The 19,184-nt window shown below is 43.8% G+C and overlaps 1 protein-coding gene and 1 long non-coding RNA gene across 2 annotated transcripts in view; one reads left to right on the top strand and one right to left on the bottom strand.

Annotated features, from left to right (window-relative positions):
• Positions 1 to 19,184, top strand: part of GUCY2F (guanylate cyclase 2F, retinal) — a 182,750-nt gene that overhangs the window by 90,837 nt on the left and 72,729 nt on the right. The window contains exons 15-17 of the mRNA XM_077285143.1: positions 4,421 to 4,595; positions 13,022 to 13,120; positions 13,377 to 13,471. Coding sequence (XP_077141258.1) covers positions 4,421 to 4,595; positions 13,022 to 13,120; positions 13,377 to 13,471 — 369 coding nt within the window. The remainder of the gene's footprint in view (positions 1 to 4,420; positions 4,596 to 13,021; positions 13,121 to 13,376; positions 13,472 to 19,184) is intronic.
• On the bottom strand, positions 13,514 to 18,827 carry LOC143805624 (uncharacterized). The gene is made up of 3 exons (XR_013221291.1): positions 17,607 to 18,827; positions 16,386 to 16,475; positions 13,514 to 15,075 (listed from the first exon to the last, which is right to left on the bottom strand). It is a non-coding gene; the product is annotated as an uncharacterized LOC143805624 (long non-coding RNA).

Here is a 19,184-nt window from a genome sequence, read left to right as displayed (position 1 = left end):
TCAGAAATATGAAACAATATTTGCCGAGGGTTACTGAAGAGGAATCCAGAAACACCGCTTCCCCCTGTCGAAGTTGCACCATGAAAGAATGGGGAAGTATATAACAATAATGGTACATACAGTAAATATCAAAGTTACATAAGATAAATGATCATACAGTCAAAAAAAAAAAAAAAAAAAGAATCCTTAATGCAATATGAACCATAATGACATTATCTGGAAAAAATCAGAGTATGCCTGGGACAAAGTGCAGGTGCAGAGTCCAAGGGGAGGCCCCAATACGCGTTTCTCAGTCTCCCATGACAGCACCACGGAGAGAGGGGATCCGCCCCTTCAGGGACAGGAAACCTACAGATAAAAGGGCGGCACCTCTCCCTCGCATCAGTTGGTTTCCTGTCCCTGACGGGGAACCTTCAGTGCGGTACCTGCACGAAGTGTCATCTGATGAAAATACCGGAATCCAGGGCTGTCTTGTCGAGATCCGGCAGCGGGGAGGGTGAGTGGAGGGGAAGCGCAGCCACCGCTCTGGAGAGGCGTCTCGGGTTCCCGGGGGGCACGCGCGTGTGAGCATCGGCAGCGTGCGCTCCGGAAGGTGTACAAAGATGGCCGACGCCCCGGAAGTAGTAGCGAGAGCTTCCGAGTTCCTGGGGCTCCCGCATGTGCAGTGAAGCGCTCCTCTTTTGATGCGGCACAGGAAGAGGGGCGGTTCCGGAAGAGAGCACTGATTGCGCGGTAGGTTTAAAAAAGAAGGAGAAAGTGTAGACATCCTTGCTGCACTCAGTTCCCCGTGAACAATGGAGGACAGCGATAACCAGCAAGACCCAGAGTAGCAGTCGCCTAGGCAGCAGTGTCACCACAAACAACAATCGGATGTTTTAAAGGACAAAGACAAGCGAGGAAGCCAGTCCAGTAGCCATTCCACACAGCGCAGCAGATCTGCTGTAGTGAGCAAATCGCCATCCATGGATCTTCCTCCACAAGACCCTATTCCCCCTCCAGAACCTCCAGAACCTGTACCTGCGCTTACATCTAAATGGTGAGTGACTGTCGAGAACGTTCACCATTGTAATAAGGTTCCTTCTCTTCCCTTACTACGGAAAGAAGAGATCGGGGAAAATGAAAAACAGGTGCTGTCCCACCTGTAATAAGGCTTTACCAGAGTCCTGGAGTAAAAAGCTCTGTAATTCCTGTATAAAACAACTGGTATGTGAGGAAACCCCAGATTTTGCCTCTGAACTAAGATCTGTAATCAGATCAGCAGTCCAGAGTGCCTTTACATCCCTTAGTAAAGAGGAGAAAATAAAAAGAAAGGAGACTACAGTATACTCGCGGTCTGACCCCTCTACTTCTGGAGACACAGACTCAGATAGATCAGACTCCTCCTTATCTTCCTCGGGTGAAGAAACTGGGGATGCCACTGCTATCCATTGGATGAAGTAGATACCTTAGTGAAAGCAGTAAGATCTACTATGGGGGTAGCAGATCCTCGTCCTGATAGAACTGCTCAGGATATAATGTTTGGGGGACTGGGACAAAAAAAAACGGAGAGTATTTCCCTTAAACCCGAATGTCCAAACCCTAATAAAAAAGGAATGAGAAAAACCAGACAGAAAAAAACTCCTCAGTACCTTCTCTCAAAAGGAAATATCCTTTCGAAGAGGAAGCATCCACATCGTGGGACAAAGCCCCTAAACTTGATGTTGCTGTAGCCAAGGCCTCAAAAAAATTTGCCCTCCCCTTTGAGGACATGGGTACACTTAAAGACCCATTGGATAAAAAGGCTGACACCTTTCTTAAGGGGGCTTGGGAATCAGCAGGGGTAACCCGAGACCAGCTATAGCAGCAACATGTACCTCCAGATCCCTAATGGTATGGGTGGACCAGTTGCAAAAACAGCTAAAGGATCGCATACCCAGAAACAAAATCTTAGAATCCATTCCTTTAGTAAGAGCTGCAGCGGCTTTCCTAGCAGACTCATCAGCAGATTCTGTCCCCTTAACATCTAAATCCGCAGCCCTCTCAAATGCAGCGAGGAGAACCCTATGGCTTAATAGCTGGCCAGGGGATCTACAAACAAAACTTAAACTATATTCCATTCCCTGCGAGGGCAAATTCTTGTTTGGAGAAACTCTGGATGACATACTCCAAAAAGCGGGGAATAAGAAGAAGGGATTCCCGAACCTGGGACCGACACCATTTAAACAGTCCTTTCGGAGCAGGAAATTTTTCTACAGAAAACCCCCTGAGAGCAAAATAGATGGGATGAAGGGAGAACAGAGGATCCTTCCCTCCTTTTTCCCAGATCCTAAAAATAGGAAAGAGCAGAAATTCCACACCCTAGATGTTAAAAGATGTTTGGTTCAGTACCTGGAATCTACCCAGAGGTGTAGGAAGGAAGGATCTCTCTTTGTCTGCTTCCAGGGACCCAGGAAGGGATTCAAAGCATCCAAGGGTACCCTGGTGAGGTGGATAAGGGATGCGATAGCCTTGGCCTATTCATCCACATGGAATGCCATTCCGGATGGCTTAAAAGCTAATTCCACAAGGGCCATAGCAACCTCATGGGCTGAGAAGTCAGAGGTATCGATAGAACAAATCTGTAATGCGGCCACTTGGTCGTCGCCTTCAACCTTCTTTAAACACTATCGATTAAATCTAGCCTGTGTCTGACTGGACCTTCGGGAGAAGGGTCCTTCAGGCAGTGGTCCCTCCCTAAGCTTCCAATCTCTGTAATTCTCTCCGTGGTGCTGTCCTGGGAGACTGAGAAAAGTGTAGTTACTCACCGATAACGGTGTTTCTCAGAGCCCATGACAGCACCCGCTTATTTCCTCCCGTCATGTGTGTGATGAGCACCTTTCTATTTTGAGTTGTGTGTGTTTCACATAAACATGGTGTATATCCTATTAAACAAATATAATGTCCATACAATTTCTTGTTGTCATTAACCTGGAGGTCCTCCGATGCTCTGTAAACCAACTGATGCGAGGGAGAGGTACCGCCCCTTTTATCTGTAGGTTTCCTGTCCCTGAAGGGCGGATCCCCTCTCTCCGTGGTACTGTCATGGGCTCTGAGATACACTGCTATCGGTGAGTAACTACACTTTTCGTGCGTGCTTTCTCAAGGGGAGTTTTGATACATCTCTTCTTGTCTGTGCAAAAGCTACAGCACTAAAAGTGGTGTAGAAGCATTACGATTTTAGATACATTATTATAGACATTTCCTTTCTTATAATTTTTCCAAGCTTCACATATCCAGAGGTGCATGATGCAAAGTTTTAAATATACATGAAAAAAAGTCTAACTTTAATGGATGTCTCCACAGATGATATCTGTTAAAAAAATAAAAAAAATTAAAAGATACATATGTTTAATGTAAATAAGAGTTGATTGGAATCAATTTGAACATCCCAATCCATCCACCATGATTGTGGTCTGTACGTAAATGACAAAAGACTGACTGTCAGTGCCAAGCAGAAAACAGGTGAGTACAGGTGCAAACTAAGAGTAGCCATCTCCATATATAACCAGCAAATAAAGTTGCACTCTGTAGCACTATAGCATGAATCTATCTAATGTGAGTCATCTCCTAGGCTGAAGCCTACATTTATGTACACATGAATTGGCCAGTTTGTGCGCCACCGGGCAGCACGGTGGCTCAGTAGTTATTACTGCAGCCTTGCAGCACTGGGGTTCTGGGTTCACATCCCACCAAGGACAATATCTGCAGTAAGTTTGTATGTTATGTATGTTATTAAGTATTCCCAATTTTTCCTATTTTCTATATATTTCTTGTTTTCATGCTATAGCGCTACAGAGTGCTACTTTATTTGTTGATGACAGTGGTCTATGATTGCTAAACGGAGCCCTTAGAACGGCCTCTTACCTGGTGGCATCCGTGGCTCTTATTTTGATTAGCTGATCTGGTACGACAACATGGTTGATGCTGTCAGGAAGATTCAGCTTACTCGTTCTTATCCAGTGGCTACCAACCACTATTGTGGCGGATGTACTTGGATGTGTGAATCAATTTGCACCAACTCTAATGCATATGTTTTATTTTTTACTGAATGGAGCAGTGTCGCTCACAATGTCAGGTCTTGGCCCCATATACGTACACATAGAAAAAAACTGCAGCACACACATTAGGACAGCGAAGGCTATAAAACCGTTACTCAAGAAACATAAATTTTAAGCCAAGACCTGACAAAGAGCCACCTTCAGGGTTGAAACGCGCCAAATGTTGGTGAATAAAGCTTTTATAGCTTTCACTGCCCAGGTTGACGTGCTACAGTTCTCTGCTATATCTAAACTATAGAACTACTGCAGAAAAGTAGAAGGTGGGCACATCTGGACCTTTATTCCATGACTGACTAATTTAGTACTAGTCTTAAGGACTCTTCTCTATGTTTTTCTGCTAACAGGTAGAAACTATAGGAGATGCCTATATGGTCGCATCAGGGCTTCCCAAAAGAAACGGAAATAGGCATGCAACAGAAATTGCTAACATGTCCCTGGATATCCTTAGTTCTGTAGGATCTTTTAAAATGAGTCACATGCCTGATGTCCCCGTTAGGATACGGATAGGCCTGCATTCTGGTAATATTATCTACATCCATACTGTATGTGTCTATCACTTTAGTGAAATGTAAAGTATATACAGTATTATTACCTCTAATTCTTACGTGACCTAATATTTCTTAGAATCATATTTCATGTAGTTGATATACATATTTCTATTTATTATTGTAAAAAGTATAACATTAACCAGTGTAACCTAAAACTACAAAACACTAGTAAATACCTTATCTTCTTATGTGATGTTGTTGAAAATTATATTCAGTCTTTTCTTAGTTATTTTTTTGTAGCATGCCAAACAATAAAGCCACAATTGCAGCTTCAACAGGGTTTATTACAAAGGTTATTAGGGCACATAAATGGAAATTCCATGATGGATCCTCTGGTCTGGTATTGCCATGTAACTAAGCAGATTTGCCATTCAAGTGTTTGAGAAAATGGAAGGTCAACCGCAAAAGTAATGGAGCTGGATTGGGAATAAAGTAGTGAAGTAAAACCTCATATGCATGAGCAGCGTTGTACAGAAACACACTACAACACCCATAGACAACTATTGGGTCCTTCTATATCTCCATAAGCCTCTGATTTCATATATATACAAAATATCAAATGGAGTCCAAAAGAAAAAAAATCATGGCATGCTTCATTATGGACATGGCAACTATTTTTCACCCCGTAATCCATGGACAATTAGCACTCCATGAGTCTCATCCACCAGTCCAGTATTGAAACCATTAGCCCCATTTGCTGTTTGACCCATCATTTTTTTCAGCATTTTGGTAAAATCTGGCCTAAAATTTAAAAAATAAAAAGTTATAAATTGTTATAATTTTTTTTTAGCATTTTATTTTTTGTTATATACCGTAAATATTTTATTACCCTAGCCCTGATAGTAGTCCCAGTAGTAGTAATTTTACACCTGGAATGAATGGCCCCATCCCATGCTTCACTTCTTCATCGTAGCGCTACATAAAGCCCAATAGGGACACAAGGTGTCTACAGCTCCACAGTCTCCATGCACACAGCTCTTGTATTGAGATGTGACAGATGTAAGACAGGACATACCACTTGGCAAAGGAAGATAACTCAAAGAATCATACTTCTACAGTGCCTTGGAAAAGTATTCATATCCTGTAAACTTTTTCATGTTACACCCCAAAACTTAAAAGTATTTGATTGGGATTTTATGTTATACCAACACGAAGTAGCTAGTATTTGTAAAATGTAAAAGAAACGATCCATGGTTTTCGAAATATTTTCGAAATATAAATCTGATTATTCTGAGGTGCATTTGTATTCAGCCCTCCTGAGTCAATACTTTGTAATACCACCTTTGCTGCAATTACTGCTGCAAGTCTTTTGGAGTATATCCTTTCCAGCTTTGCACATCTAGAGGTCACTGTTATGATCCAGTGACCTTGGAGCCGCATTAAACTTTCTCTGGAGTCGGTGGAACCTGTACTGACCGCAATCCTGAACTAACACCGCAACTAGAAGTAGCTGTGGGGTGTGCCTAACACGAACCTAGACACCTCGACACAGCCGGAGGACTAAATACCCCTATAGAGGGAAATAGGAATGCTACCTTGCCTCAGAGCAGACCCCCAAAGGATAGGCAGCCCCCCACGAATAATGACTGTGAGTAGGAGAAGAATAGACACACGCAGGTAGAAACAGGATTTAGCAAAAGAGGCCACTCTAGCTAAATAGGAAAGGATAGGACAGATTACTAGGCGGGCAGTATTAAAACCCTTCCAAAAATATCCACAGCAGATAATACAAAAAGTTCCACAATCTAACTAAAGACATGGAATGTATATCTGCCACTCCAGAGAATCCAACAAGACTGAGAAAATACTGACACAATCGAAGCTGGACAAGAAAACACAAAGAATAGCACTGAATTGTGAAGCACACTGCATGTGTGCCACAGGAAAAAAAACCCAGACACTTATCTTTGCTGATTTGGCAGAAAGGCAGGAGGAACCAGGCAGAGGTCCATAACCTCCCAAGAACAATTGACAACTGGCAAGGACAAATGAATCCTGCACGCCTAAATACCCCAGTCAGAACTGCAATCAGCAGATACACCAGACCAGGGCTGCAACTCAGGGGCAACTGCATTACCACCTACAACCACCGGAGGGAGCCCAAAAGCAGAATTCACAACAGTACCCCCCCTTGAGGAGGGGTCACCGAACCCTCACCAGCGCCCCCCGGCCGATCAGGACGAGCCAGATAAAAGGCACGGACCAAATCAGCAGCATGGACATCAGAAGCAAAAACCCAAGAATTATCCTCCTGGCCATAACCCTTCCATTTGACAAGGTACTGAAGCCTCCGCCTCGAAAAACGAGAATCTAAAATCTTCTCAACCACATACTCCAACTCCCCATCAACCAAAACAGGGGCCGGAGGATCAACAGAGGGAACAACGGGCACCACATATTTCCGCAATAAAGATCTATGGAAGACATTATGGATAGCAAAAGAGGCCGGAAGCGCCAATCGAAAAGACACCGGATTAATAATCTCAGAAATCCTATAAGAACCAATAAACCGAGGCTTAAACTTAGGGGAAGAGACCTTCATAGGAACATGACGGGAAGACAACCAAACCAAATCCCCAACCCGAAGCCGGGAACCAACACACCGACGACGGTTAGCAAAACGTTGAGCCTCCTCTTGAGACAACACCAAATTGTCCACCACATGAGCCCAAATCTGCTGCAACCTGTCAACCACAGAATCCACACCAGGACAGTCGGAAGGCTCAACCTGCCCAGAAGAAAAACGAGGATGAAAACCAAAATTACAAAAAAAGCGAAACCAAAGTAGCCGAACTAGCCCGATTATTAAGGGCAAACTCGGCCAATGGCAAAAAGGCCACCCAATCATCCTGATCGGCAGACACAAAGCATCTCAAATAAGTCTCCAAAGTCTGATTAGTTCGCTCGGGCTGGCCATTTGTCTGAGGATGAAATACAGAAGAAAAAGACAAATCAATGCCCAGCCTAGCACAAAAGGCCCGCCAAAACCTAGAAACAAACTGGGAACCTCTGTCGGACACAATATTCTCCGGAATACCATGCAAATGAACCACATGCTGAAAAAACAACGGAACCAACTCTGAAGAGGAAGGCAATTTAGGCAAAGGCACCAAATGAACCATCTTAGAAAACCGGTCACAAACAACCCAGATAACCGACATCCTCTGGGAAACCGGAAGATCAGAAATAAAATCCATAGAAATATGCGTCCAGGGCCTCTCAGGGACCGGCAATGGCAAAAGTAACCCACTAGCGCGAGAACAACAAGGCTTGGCCCGCGCACAAGTCCCACAGGACTGTACAAAAGAACGCACATCACGTGACAACGAAGGCCACCAAAAGGACCTACCAACCAAATCTCTGGTACCAAAAATACCAGGATGACCAGCCAACACAGAACAGTGAACCTCAGAAATCTACTAGTCCATCTGTCAGGAACAAACAATTTCCCCACAGGACAGCGGTCAGGTCTATCAGCCTGAAATTCCTGAAGAACCCGCCATAAATCAGGGGAAATGGCAGAAAGGACCACCCCTTCTTTCAGAAACCACGAAATCAAAACGGGAAAAAAACAAGGACCATCGAGCCTGTCTAGGACTCAGCCGTTTGGCAGACTCTAGGTAAATCAAATTCTTATGATCGGTCAGGACCACAATACGGTGCTTAGCTCCCTCAAGCCAATGTCGCCACTCAAACGCCCACTTCATAGCCAACAACTCCCGATTGCCGACATCATAATTGCGTTCAGCAGGCGAAAACTTGCGGGAGAAGAAGGCACACGGTTTCATCAAAGAACCAACAGAATTCCTCTGAAACAAAACGGCCCCTGCCCCAATCTCAGAAGCGTCAACCTCAACCTGAAACGGAAGAGAAACATCAGGTTGGGTCAACACCGGAGCAGAAGTAAATCGGCGTTTAAGCTCCTGAAAGGCAGAGACAGCCGCAGAGGACCAATTCGCCACATCAGCGCCTTTTTTCGTCAAATCAGTCAAGGGTTTAACCACGCTGGAGAAGTTAGCAATGAAACGGCGATAAAAATTTGCAAAACCCAAAAATTTCTGAAGGCTCTTCACGGATGTAGGTTGAATCCAATCATGAATGGCCTGAACCTTAACAGGATCCATCTCCATAGATGAGGGAGAAAAAATAAAGCCCAAAAAAGAAACCTTCTGCACCGCAAAGAGACACTTAGACCCCTTCACAAACAAAGCATTGTCACGAAGGATCTGAAATACCATCCTGACCTGTTCCACATGAGACTTCCAATCATCGGAAAAAATCAAAATATCGTCCAAATATACAATCAAGAATTTATCAATATAAGTCCGGAAGATATCATGCATGAAGAATTGAAAAACAGATGGAGCGTTAGTGAGCCCGAATGGCATCACAAGGTATTCAAAATGGCCTTCGGGCATATTAAACGCAGTTTTCCATTCATCACCCTGCTTAATACGAACAAGATTATATGCCCCCCGAAGGTCAATCTTAGTAAACCAACTAGCCCCCTTAATCCTAGCAAACAAATCGGAAAGCAAAGGTAAAGGGTATTGAAACTTGACCGTGATCTTATTCAAGAGGCGATAATCAATACAAGGTCTCAAGGAGCCATCCTTCTTAGCAACGAAGAAAAAACCTGCTCCCAAAGGTGAAGAAGGTGGCCGAATATGCCCTTTCTCCAAAGACTCCTTAACATAACTCCGCATGGCGGTATGTTCAGGCACAGACAGGTTGAAAAGTCGGCCCTTAGGAAACTTACTGCCTGGAATCAAGTCTATCGCACAATCACAGTCCCTGTGCGGTGGAAGGGAACTGGACTTGGGCTCATCGAATACATCCTGAAAATCAGACAAAAACCCTGGAATTTCAGAAGAGGAAGAAGAGGAGATTGACATCAAAGGAACATCATTATGAACCCCCTGACAACCCCAACTAGTCACAGACATAGATTTCCAATCCAACACAGGATTATGTACCTGCAACCACGGAAAACCCAGCACGATAACATCATGCAAATTATGCAACACCAGAAATCGACAATCTTCCTGATGGGCTGGTGCCATGTGCATGGTCACCTGTGTCCAAAACTGGGGCTTATTTTTAGCCAAAGGTGTAGCATCAATCCCTCTTAAAGGGATAGGGTTCTGCAAAGGCTGCAAGGGAAAACCACAACGCCTGGCAAACTCAAAATCCATTAAGTTCAAGGCGGCGCCTGAATCCACAAACGCCGTGACAGAAAATGAAGACAATGAGCAGATCAAGGATACCGATAACAGAAATTTAGGTTGTACAGTACTGATAGTAAATGAACTAGCGATCCTTTTTGTCCGCTTAGGGCAGACTGAAATGACATGAGAAGTGTCGCCACAATAATAACACAACCTATTCTGACGTCTGAATCCTTGTCGTTCCGTTCTAGACAAAATCCTATCACACTGCATTGGCTCAGGACCTTGCTCTAAGGACGACACCACAGCGCGCACAGTTTGACGCTCCCGCAAGCGCCGATCAATCTGAATGGCCAGAGACATAGAATCACTCAGACCGGAAGGCGTGGGAAACTCCACCATAACATCTTTAACGGATTCAGAAAGACCCTTTCTGAAAATTGCCGCCAAAGCATCATCATTCCATTTAGTCAACACAAACCATTTTCTAAATTTCTGACAATACAATTCTGCCGCCTCTTGACCCTGAGACAGGGCCAACAAGGTTTTCTCCACTTGATCCACAGAATTCGGTTCATCATATAATAATCCTAAAGCCTGAAAAAAGGAATCTTCATTAAGCAAGGCAGGATTCCCAGATTCCAGGGAAAATGCCCAATCCTGAGGATCGCCACGCAGCAGGGAGATGACAATTTTAACCTGCTGAATAGAATCACCGGAGGATCGCGGTCTCAGCGCAAAAAATAGTTTACAATTGTTTTTAAAACCCCAAAATTTGGACCTATCACCAAAAAACAAATCAGGGGTAGGAATCTTCGGCTCTAAAGCAGGAGTCTGAACAATATAATCAGAAATACCCTGTACCCTAGCAGCAAGCTGATCTACACGGGAAGCTAATTCCTGAACATCCATGCTGGCACAAGACTCCTCAGCCACCCATAGATAAAGAGGGAAAAAAAGACAAAACAGACTGCAGAGAAAAAAATGGCTCAACACCTTTCTTCCCTTCTTCCGAGATGCATTTAACTCATTATTGGCCAGTTGTACTGTTATGATCCAGTGACCTTGGAGCCGCATGAAACTTTCTCTGGAGTCGGTGGAACCTGTACTGACCGCAATCCTGAACTAACACCGCAACTAGAAGTAGCCGTGGGGTGTGCCTAACACGAACCTAGACACCTCGACACAGCCGGAGGACTAAATACCCCTATAGAGGGAAATAGGAATGCTACCTTGCCTCAGAGCAGACCCCCAAAGGATAGGCAGCCCCCCACGAATAATGACTGTGAGTAGGAGAAGAATAGACACACGCAGGTAGAAACAGGATTTAGCAAAAGAGGCCACTCTAGCTAAATAGGAAAGGATAGGACAGATTACTAGGCGGTCAGTATTAAAACCCTTCCAAAAATATCCACAGCAGATAATACAAAAAGTTCCACAATCTAACTAAAGACATGGAATGTATATCTGCCACTCCAGAGAATCCAACAAGACTGAGAAAATACTGACACAATCGAAGCTGAACAAGAAAACACAAAGAATAGCACTGAATTGTGAAGCACACTGCATGTGTGCCACAGGAAAAAAAACCCAGACACTTATCTTTGCTGATTTGGCAGAAAGGCAGGAGGAACCAGGCAGAGGTCCATAACCTCCCAAGAACAATTGACAACTGGCAAGGACAAATGAATCCTGCACGCCTAAATACCCCAGTCAGAACTGCAATCAGCAGATACACCTGACCAGGGCTGCAACTCAGGGGCAACTGCATTACCACCTACAACCACCGGAGGGAGCCCAAAAGCAGAATTCACAACAGGTCACATTTTTGACCATTCTTCTTTGCAAACTCGCTCTAGCTCAGTGAGATTGGATGGAGACGTCTGTGAACTGCAATTTTCAAGTCTCACCACAAATTCCCAATGGGATTTCGGTCTGGACTGTGACTGGACAATTCACACACATGAATATGCTTTAATCTAAACCATACATTGTAGCTCTGGCAGGATGTTTATTGTCGTTGTCCTGCTGGAAGATGAACCTGCACCCAAGTCTCAAGTCTTGTGTCTCTATCAGATTTTCCTCCCGGATTGCCCTGTATTTAGCTCCATCCATCTATCAACTCTGACCAGCTCCCTGTCCTTGATGAAGAAAAACATTCCCACATCATGATGCTGCCACCACTACATTTGACGGTGGGGATGGTGTTTTCAGGGTGATGTGCAGTGTTAGTTTTCTGCCACACACAGCGTTTTGCATTTAGCCCTAGAAGTTTACTTTGGTCTGATCTGACCAGAGCACTATCTTCCACATGCTAGCTGTGTCCTCCACATGGCTTTTTGCAAACTGGAAATGGGACTTATTATTGCTTGCTTTCAAAAATTGCTTTTTTCTTGCCATTCTTCAATAAAGGCCAGATTTGTGGAGTATATGACTAAAAGTTATCCTGTGGACAGATTCTTCCACCTAAGCTGTGGATCTCTGCAGTTCCGCCAGAGTGACCATGGGCCTCTTGCCTGCTTCTCTTGTTAGTGCTCTCCTTGCTTGAGATGTCAGCTTAGGTGGATGGCCATGTGTTTGTAGGTTTGCAGTTATGCCATACTCCTTACATTTTTGGATGATGGATTGAACAGTGCTCTGTGAGATGATCAGAGCTTGGGCTATTTTTTTGCAACCTAGCCCTGCTTTACACTTCTCCACAACTTTATCCCTGACCTGTCTGGTGTGTTCTTTGTTTGTGATGCTGTTTGATCCCTATTGTTCTCAAACAAACCTCTGAGGCCTTCAAAGAAAAGTTGTAGTTATGCGGAGAATAAAATACACACAGGTGGACTCAATTTATTAAATATGTGACTTCTAGAGGCAATTGATCACTCTGGAATTTAGTTAGCAGTATCAGACTACAGGGGTCTGAATACAAATGCACATCACCCTTTGATTTATATATTTTAAATAATTAGAAAGCCGTGTATCATCTTCTTTATACTTCACAAATACTTACAACTTGGTGTTGGTATATCGCATAATTCCCCAACAAAATGCATTTAAGCTTGTGGGTGTAACGTGAAAAAATATGGAAAAGTTCATGGGGTATGAGTACTGTTTCAAGGCATTGTGCATCGTTATATGATGATAAATGCACAATCAAATAAAACTATATTTTTTGCAAAATATAATTTTGAGTTACCTATAATTTATTAAGGAGAAATTATTATTTTTTTTTTTATAGGGCCTGTAGTTGCGGGTGTCGTGGGCCTAACAATGCCAAGGTACTGTCTCTTTGGAGACACAGTAAATACTGCCTCCCGCATGGAATCAACAGGGTTACGTGAGTAAAGGAACACTGATGATAAAAAATCATGATTGGTAAAAAATAAAACCATCATGTGAAGCTAGCAGAAATTGGAATTGGAGGAACAAAAAGAATGACTAGATTTTCATATATTGCTTTGCATATCTGTTTGCCTTTAAGTCAAATAAAGAGATCAATAAAATTGCGATCAAATGCTGATTTATGCTAACAGGAAACAGATATATTTTCCTTTTATTTTCTCCAATGGGTTAATGTTTATATTTCTTTACAGCCTATCGGATCCATGTCAACCAAAGTACTGTGAAAACCCTCAGATTGTTAAATGAGGGCTATATTCTGGAACTGAGAGGAAGGACAGAGCTGAAGGTAAGTGGTGTGTTTATCTGGATCATACACAAGGTTCTCCGTTAGACGTCACAGAAGTTATTTGTTCCAGTTACAAGTTAAGGTCAGTTCTAGAGAAATTTCTAGGAATTAACCAGCTAAAATTCTTGACATAACTGTGAAGACTGGACACCCACATCACTGTGCATTACCTGAACAAACTAGGAATTGTTTTAGGAAAAGTTCCCCTGTGATCATCACAATATCTGAGTGTCCGTACAATGAAATCTGCAAGTAAACAAATAATCACCCGTTCGTTTAGTCAGCTCAAAATGCTTCCGAAAAGTTGTTCCAAAGTAACATGTTCTAACAGTAAAATTATTTCACAGGAGTACACGTGGATATGGTCGGACAGGGGTGGCAGAGGCAAACCAACTCCAGGACCCCACTTTTCAGCTGTATGCAAATGTGACATTATCCTTAATCACAAATTTATATAACGATGAACTGTGTAGATTGTTAAATGAATAAGATACCGCCTTTGTCTGTACATAGTGATTCAAGTATATTGTGTCAAGGACTGCTCATATAAGAGGGTGATGGCTCACACTTGCACAGGGGCCCACCGGAGGATTCTCCTGTTGTCCTGTGGGACAGTCCAAGCCTGCGTGGAGAGAGGCTCATGGTCTTATCGTCAGTTGTGGTATAATCCAAATTTGTAATGGGTTTAAATGTCACTGATATCAACTGAAAATGTGTTGCATTTTATTTCCTGCAAAATTTTAGGCATTAAAGGGGGTGCTCCCTCTCAGAATCCCTGAGAGACATATACCTGATGCTCCTATTCCGGTAGACTCGAGCTGCAGTTGTATATCATGAACAATCAGTGTCGGACTGGGGTGCCAAGGGTCCAGCAGTAACATTGACTTTTCACCTGCATACAAATATTACACTTCCCTCAATCACAAATTTACCTATATCTCTATATAATAATAAACTGAGTAGTTTGGTTAGTGAATGATGAGATGCTGCTTTTTTTTTCTGTACAGAGTGAATCAAGTGAATTATGCCAAGTACTGCCCATATAGTAATATTGGAGGCCCACTGGGGAATTCCCCTGTTACCCTATGGGCCAGTCCGAGCCTGTAAACAACCATTCTTTTAAAGGGAATGAGTCATCAGAAAATGAGCTTATGCTAAAATAAGTTTTTTTGCGTAACATGCCTTTTTAAATTTTTGGTAATGTTTTTCTTCATATCTTGATCTATATTAAAAAAAAAAATCACACTGGCCATTGGAGCTATTTTAGACTTATACTTCCTGTCCTTTCCAGAAGAGTATTTAGCAGGTTGATTATTATCAGAGACAGGGTTACAATGCCAGGTAACACCTCCATATGCTGCTGATCTTCAGCCACTGATGTTTCTTCATTAGTGACAGTTTTCTTGCTTCCACATTTTGGCAAATCCAACACTAAACCAGTTTCACGAAATTTGTCAAGCAGTTTTCTAACTGTAGCATGGGAGATGGGTGGTCTTGGGTGCCTTGCATTGACATCTGCTGCAATGACTCGGGTACTGCGTTCACCAGACATCAACAAATTTCTATCCGCTCCTCACGTGTTAACCTCTGCAACATGTCAATGGCTGTAAACAAAGAGAAAATTGTAAATAACTCATAAAAGTTACGTTAAAACCAAGCTCACCATTGTTTTTCTTGTGAAATTCTCAATAATTTTGATGTCACATGACCCTCTTCCCATTGAAAAAATAAAGTTGGATCCAAAATGGCTGACTTCAAAATGGCCACCATGGCACCACCCATCTCAAAAAGTTTTCCCCCTCCCATATAATAATGTGCCACAAACAGAAAGTTGATATCACCAACCATTCCCATTTTATTTACAGTGCCTACAAGCAGGCGTGAACCTAGCCTCTCTGCTGCCTGAGGCGAACTGCAAAATGGCGCCCCTCCCCTTCCCCGTCGTAAAATCGGTACAAATAAATCTGGTTTACTCTTTACTAGCCTAACCTGACGCACATGTACAATACATACACTTTTAAATAGGAATATATTTAGGAAATAGGAAAGATTTTTTAAGCCTCCACAACGACAAGGCAGACTCTTTTGGCCCTGCTCTACTCTACTCTAACTTATTAAACATTTGTTAAAATATCCAATACAATTTAGGTAGATTTTTATTTTTCAATTTTTAAAATGATCAATAATATCAAATATAGGGGACAAATACCATTGCACCATGACTAAACCATATATTACCACCACATAGTGACCTATAATACCACACACAAAGGAACAAATACCACCACACCATGTCCAGACAACATATTAACACCACATAGAGACCTATAAAACCACATACAAGGAACAAATACCACCACACCATGTCCAGACACCATATTACCACCTCAGTGACAGAATAATACCACATACAAGGAACAAATAACGCCACACCATAGCCGGACAACATATTACCACCACATAGTGACTGAATACTACAATACTGATCATTAACAAAAAAAAACAACACAATTCTAATATCACCTTAAGTGCTATTATACACAGGAGATCTGTACTTAGTATGCACTGTCTGTGTACAGGTAATACAGTGATCACCCATGACATTATACACAGGAGCTCTGTCTATAGCGTCAGTGTACAGGTAATACAGTGATCACCAGTGACATTATACACAGGAGCTCTGTATATAGTGTCAGTGTACAGGGAAAATAGTGATCACTGGTGACATTATACACAGGAGCTCTGTATACAATGTCAGTGTGCAGGTAATACAGTGATCACCGGTGACATTATACACAGGAGCTCTGTATATAATGTATAGGTAATACAGTGTTAACCGGTGACATTATACACCGGACCGCTGTATATAGTATGCAGTGTATAGTGTGCGTGTACATGTAATACACTAACTCACCAGTGACATCTCTAGGTGAAGTCCTTCATCTTCGCTTTTAATCTTCAACCAGCACAGACCGCCATCACGTCTTCCAGCTAGGGCTCATCTCTGCAGGAAATAACAAAGTTCTCTAAAGCACCACTTCCAGAACACATTACTTAATTTTATCCCAAAGTCTAAACTACACCAGATGAAGATGTTGCTCGGCACATTAACAGGACCGCCTCCCCTATTTAAAACAGTATCCTCAAAAAAATAAAATAAATACATCACTGCAGTAATAATATCCCTTAATTAGCATATAAATCAGGAATTGCACAATCCACAAAATAGATTATCTGTGTAGAAAGGTGCATATTAAAACTTATCCTTTATTAGGTAAAATTGTAAAAAGCCAAATTAGTCAAACAAAAACAAAGGGGTACCACAGTGAAGGAGGTGCCCTATAACCAACGAACAGAAAAAGGGGGGGGGGGGGGTTAAAAAGGTACTACTGGCCTCTCAGATTCTCAATATTAATCTGACCTGATAGCAAAATGACTATAGCTGTTATAGGGAAAGAAAGAACAGAGAGAAAGAAAGGAGAAAGTAAGAACAGAGAGAGAAAGAAAGAGGGGAAAGAAAGAGAGAAAGGAAGAACAGAGAGAAAGAAAGAGGGGAAAGAAAAACAACAGAGAGCGAAAGAAAGAACAGAGAGATAGAGAGAAAGAGGGGAAAGAAAGAAAGAGGGGAAAGAAAGAACAGAGAGAGAAAGAAAGAGAGAGAAAGAAAGAGGGGGAAGAAAGAAAGAACAGAGAGAAAGAAAGGGTAAAGAAAGAAAGAAAGAGGGGAAAGAGAACAGAGAGAAAGAAAGAGGGGGAAGAAAGGAAGAACAGAGAGAGAAAGGAAGAACAGAGAGAAAGGAAGACCAGAGAGAGAAAGGAAGAACAGAGAGAGAAAGGAAGAACAGAGAGATAGAAATAGGGGAAAGAAAAAGAATAGAGAGATAACGAAAGAACAGAGAGAAAGAACAGAGAGATAAAGAAAGAGGGGAAAGAAAGAACAGAGAGAGAAAGAAAAAAAGAAAATAGAGAGCAAGAACAGAGAGCGAAAAAAGAAAGAAAGGAGAGAGAAAGGCGAGAAAAAGAAAAAAAGAACACAGAGAGAAAGAAAGAACAGAGAGAGAAAGAAAGAAACAGAGAGAGAAAGAAAGATTTTATAAAGATACTACAGCAGCTTGGCTCCCATTGTAATGCCCACCTGAGCCTCCCGATGCAGGACATATCATGATCCGCTCACATGGCCGGCATCCCCGATTCCAAGGCGATCCCGCTGTCGGAGGACACGGTGATGGATCTGAATCATTCCCTGAAGTGCCTCCATGGTTGCGTCACAATCTCCTCCCGAAATTACCTCATTTCCTGTCAGCTTCCAGCACGTCACGTGCGAGTTTTAAAGTGCTCCTCGGGGCTCCGCCGTGTATTCCTGTGTCCTCGGGAAAAGTGAGCTCCCAGCCGGGACAGCGGGGCAGACTCTCAAAATCGGGACTGTCCCGCTGGATCCAGGACGGTTGGGAGGTATGAAATTTGCTCCTCACCATTCACTGACTTCGTACACGCATGGCTCCGCACACCTCATACATGCACGTTTTCGCTTTGTATGCCTTGTACACACACAGCTCCGCTCCATACACCTCGCGCACACACACGGCTCCACTCAGTGCACATGCGGCTCTGCTCCGTACACCTTGTACACACGCGGCCATGCTACGTACACACATGGCTCCACTCCGTAAACCTTATACACATGCGGCTCTGCTCCATGCACCTTGTACTTAAGCGGCTCTGCGCTGTACACACAAGGCTCTGCTCCGCTCTGTACACACATGGCTCAGCTCTGTACACTTCGTACACACAGGGCTCCATTTCGCACACCCTTTACAGATCCGGCTCCGCTCCGTAGACCAAGTACACACACGGCTCCGCTCCATACACCTTGTACACACACGGCTCCCCTCCGAACACCAAATACTTATGCGGCTCCGTGCCATACACCCCATAGACACACGGCTCTGCTCCGCTCCGTACACATACATGGCTCAGCTCCATACACTTCGTACACCCCGTACACATGTGGCTCCGCTCCGTACACACACGGCTCCGCTCCATACATCCTGTACACACGCGGCTCCGTTCCATACACCCTGTACACACGCGGCTCCGCTCCATACACCCTGTACACACGCGGCTCCGCTCCACACACTCCATACACACGCGGCTTTGCTCCGTAAGCCCCGCACACATGTGGCTCCGCTCTGCACGCCTCGTACACATGCGGCTCCGCTCCACACGCCTCGTAGACACGCGTCTCAGCTCTGTACGCCTCGTACACACGCCTCGCACACACGCGTCTCAGCTCCGTACGCCTCGTACACACGCCTCGCACACACACGTCTCAGCTCCGTACGCCTCGTACACACGCCTCGCACACACACGTCTCAGCTCCGTACGCCTCGCACACACACGGCTCAGCTCCGTACGCCTCGTACACACGCCTCGCACACACACGTCTCAGCTCCGTACGCCTCGCACACACACGGCTCAGCTCCGTACACCTCGCACAAACACGGCTCAGCTCCGTACACCTCGCACACACACGGCTCAGCTCCGTACACCTCGTATACACGCTGCTCCGCACACCTCGTACACACGCTGCTCCGCTCAGTACACCTCGTACACACACTGCTCTGCTCCGTACACCTCGTACACACGCGGCTTCGCTCCATACACCTCATACACACGGCTCCACTCCGTACACCTCGTACACACACGGCTCCGC

This window comes from Ranitomeya variabilis, chromosome 2, assembly GCF_051348905.1.
Source record: "Ranitomeya variabilis isolate aRanVar5 chromosome 2, aRanVar5.hap1, whole genome shotgun sequence".
Lineage (NCBI taxonomy): Eukaryota > Metazoa > Chordata > Amphibia > Anura > Dendrobatidae > Ranitomeya > Ranitomeya variabilis.
The sequence above is the reverse complement of the archived record's forward strand: the minus strand, read 5'-3'. Positions and strand labels throughout refer to the sequence as shown.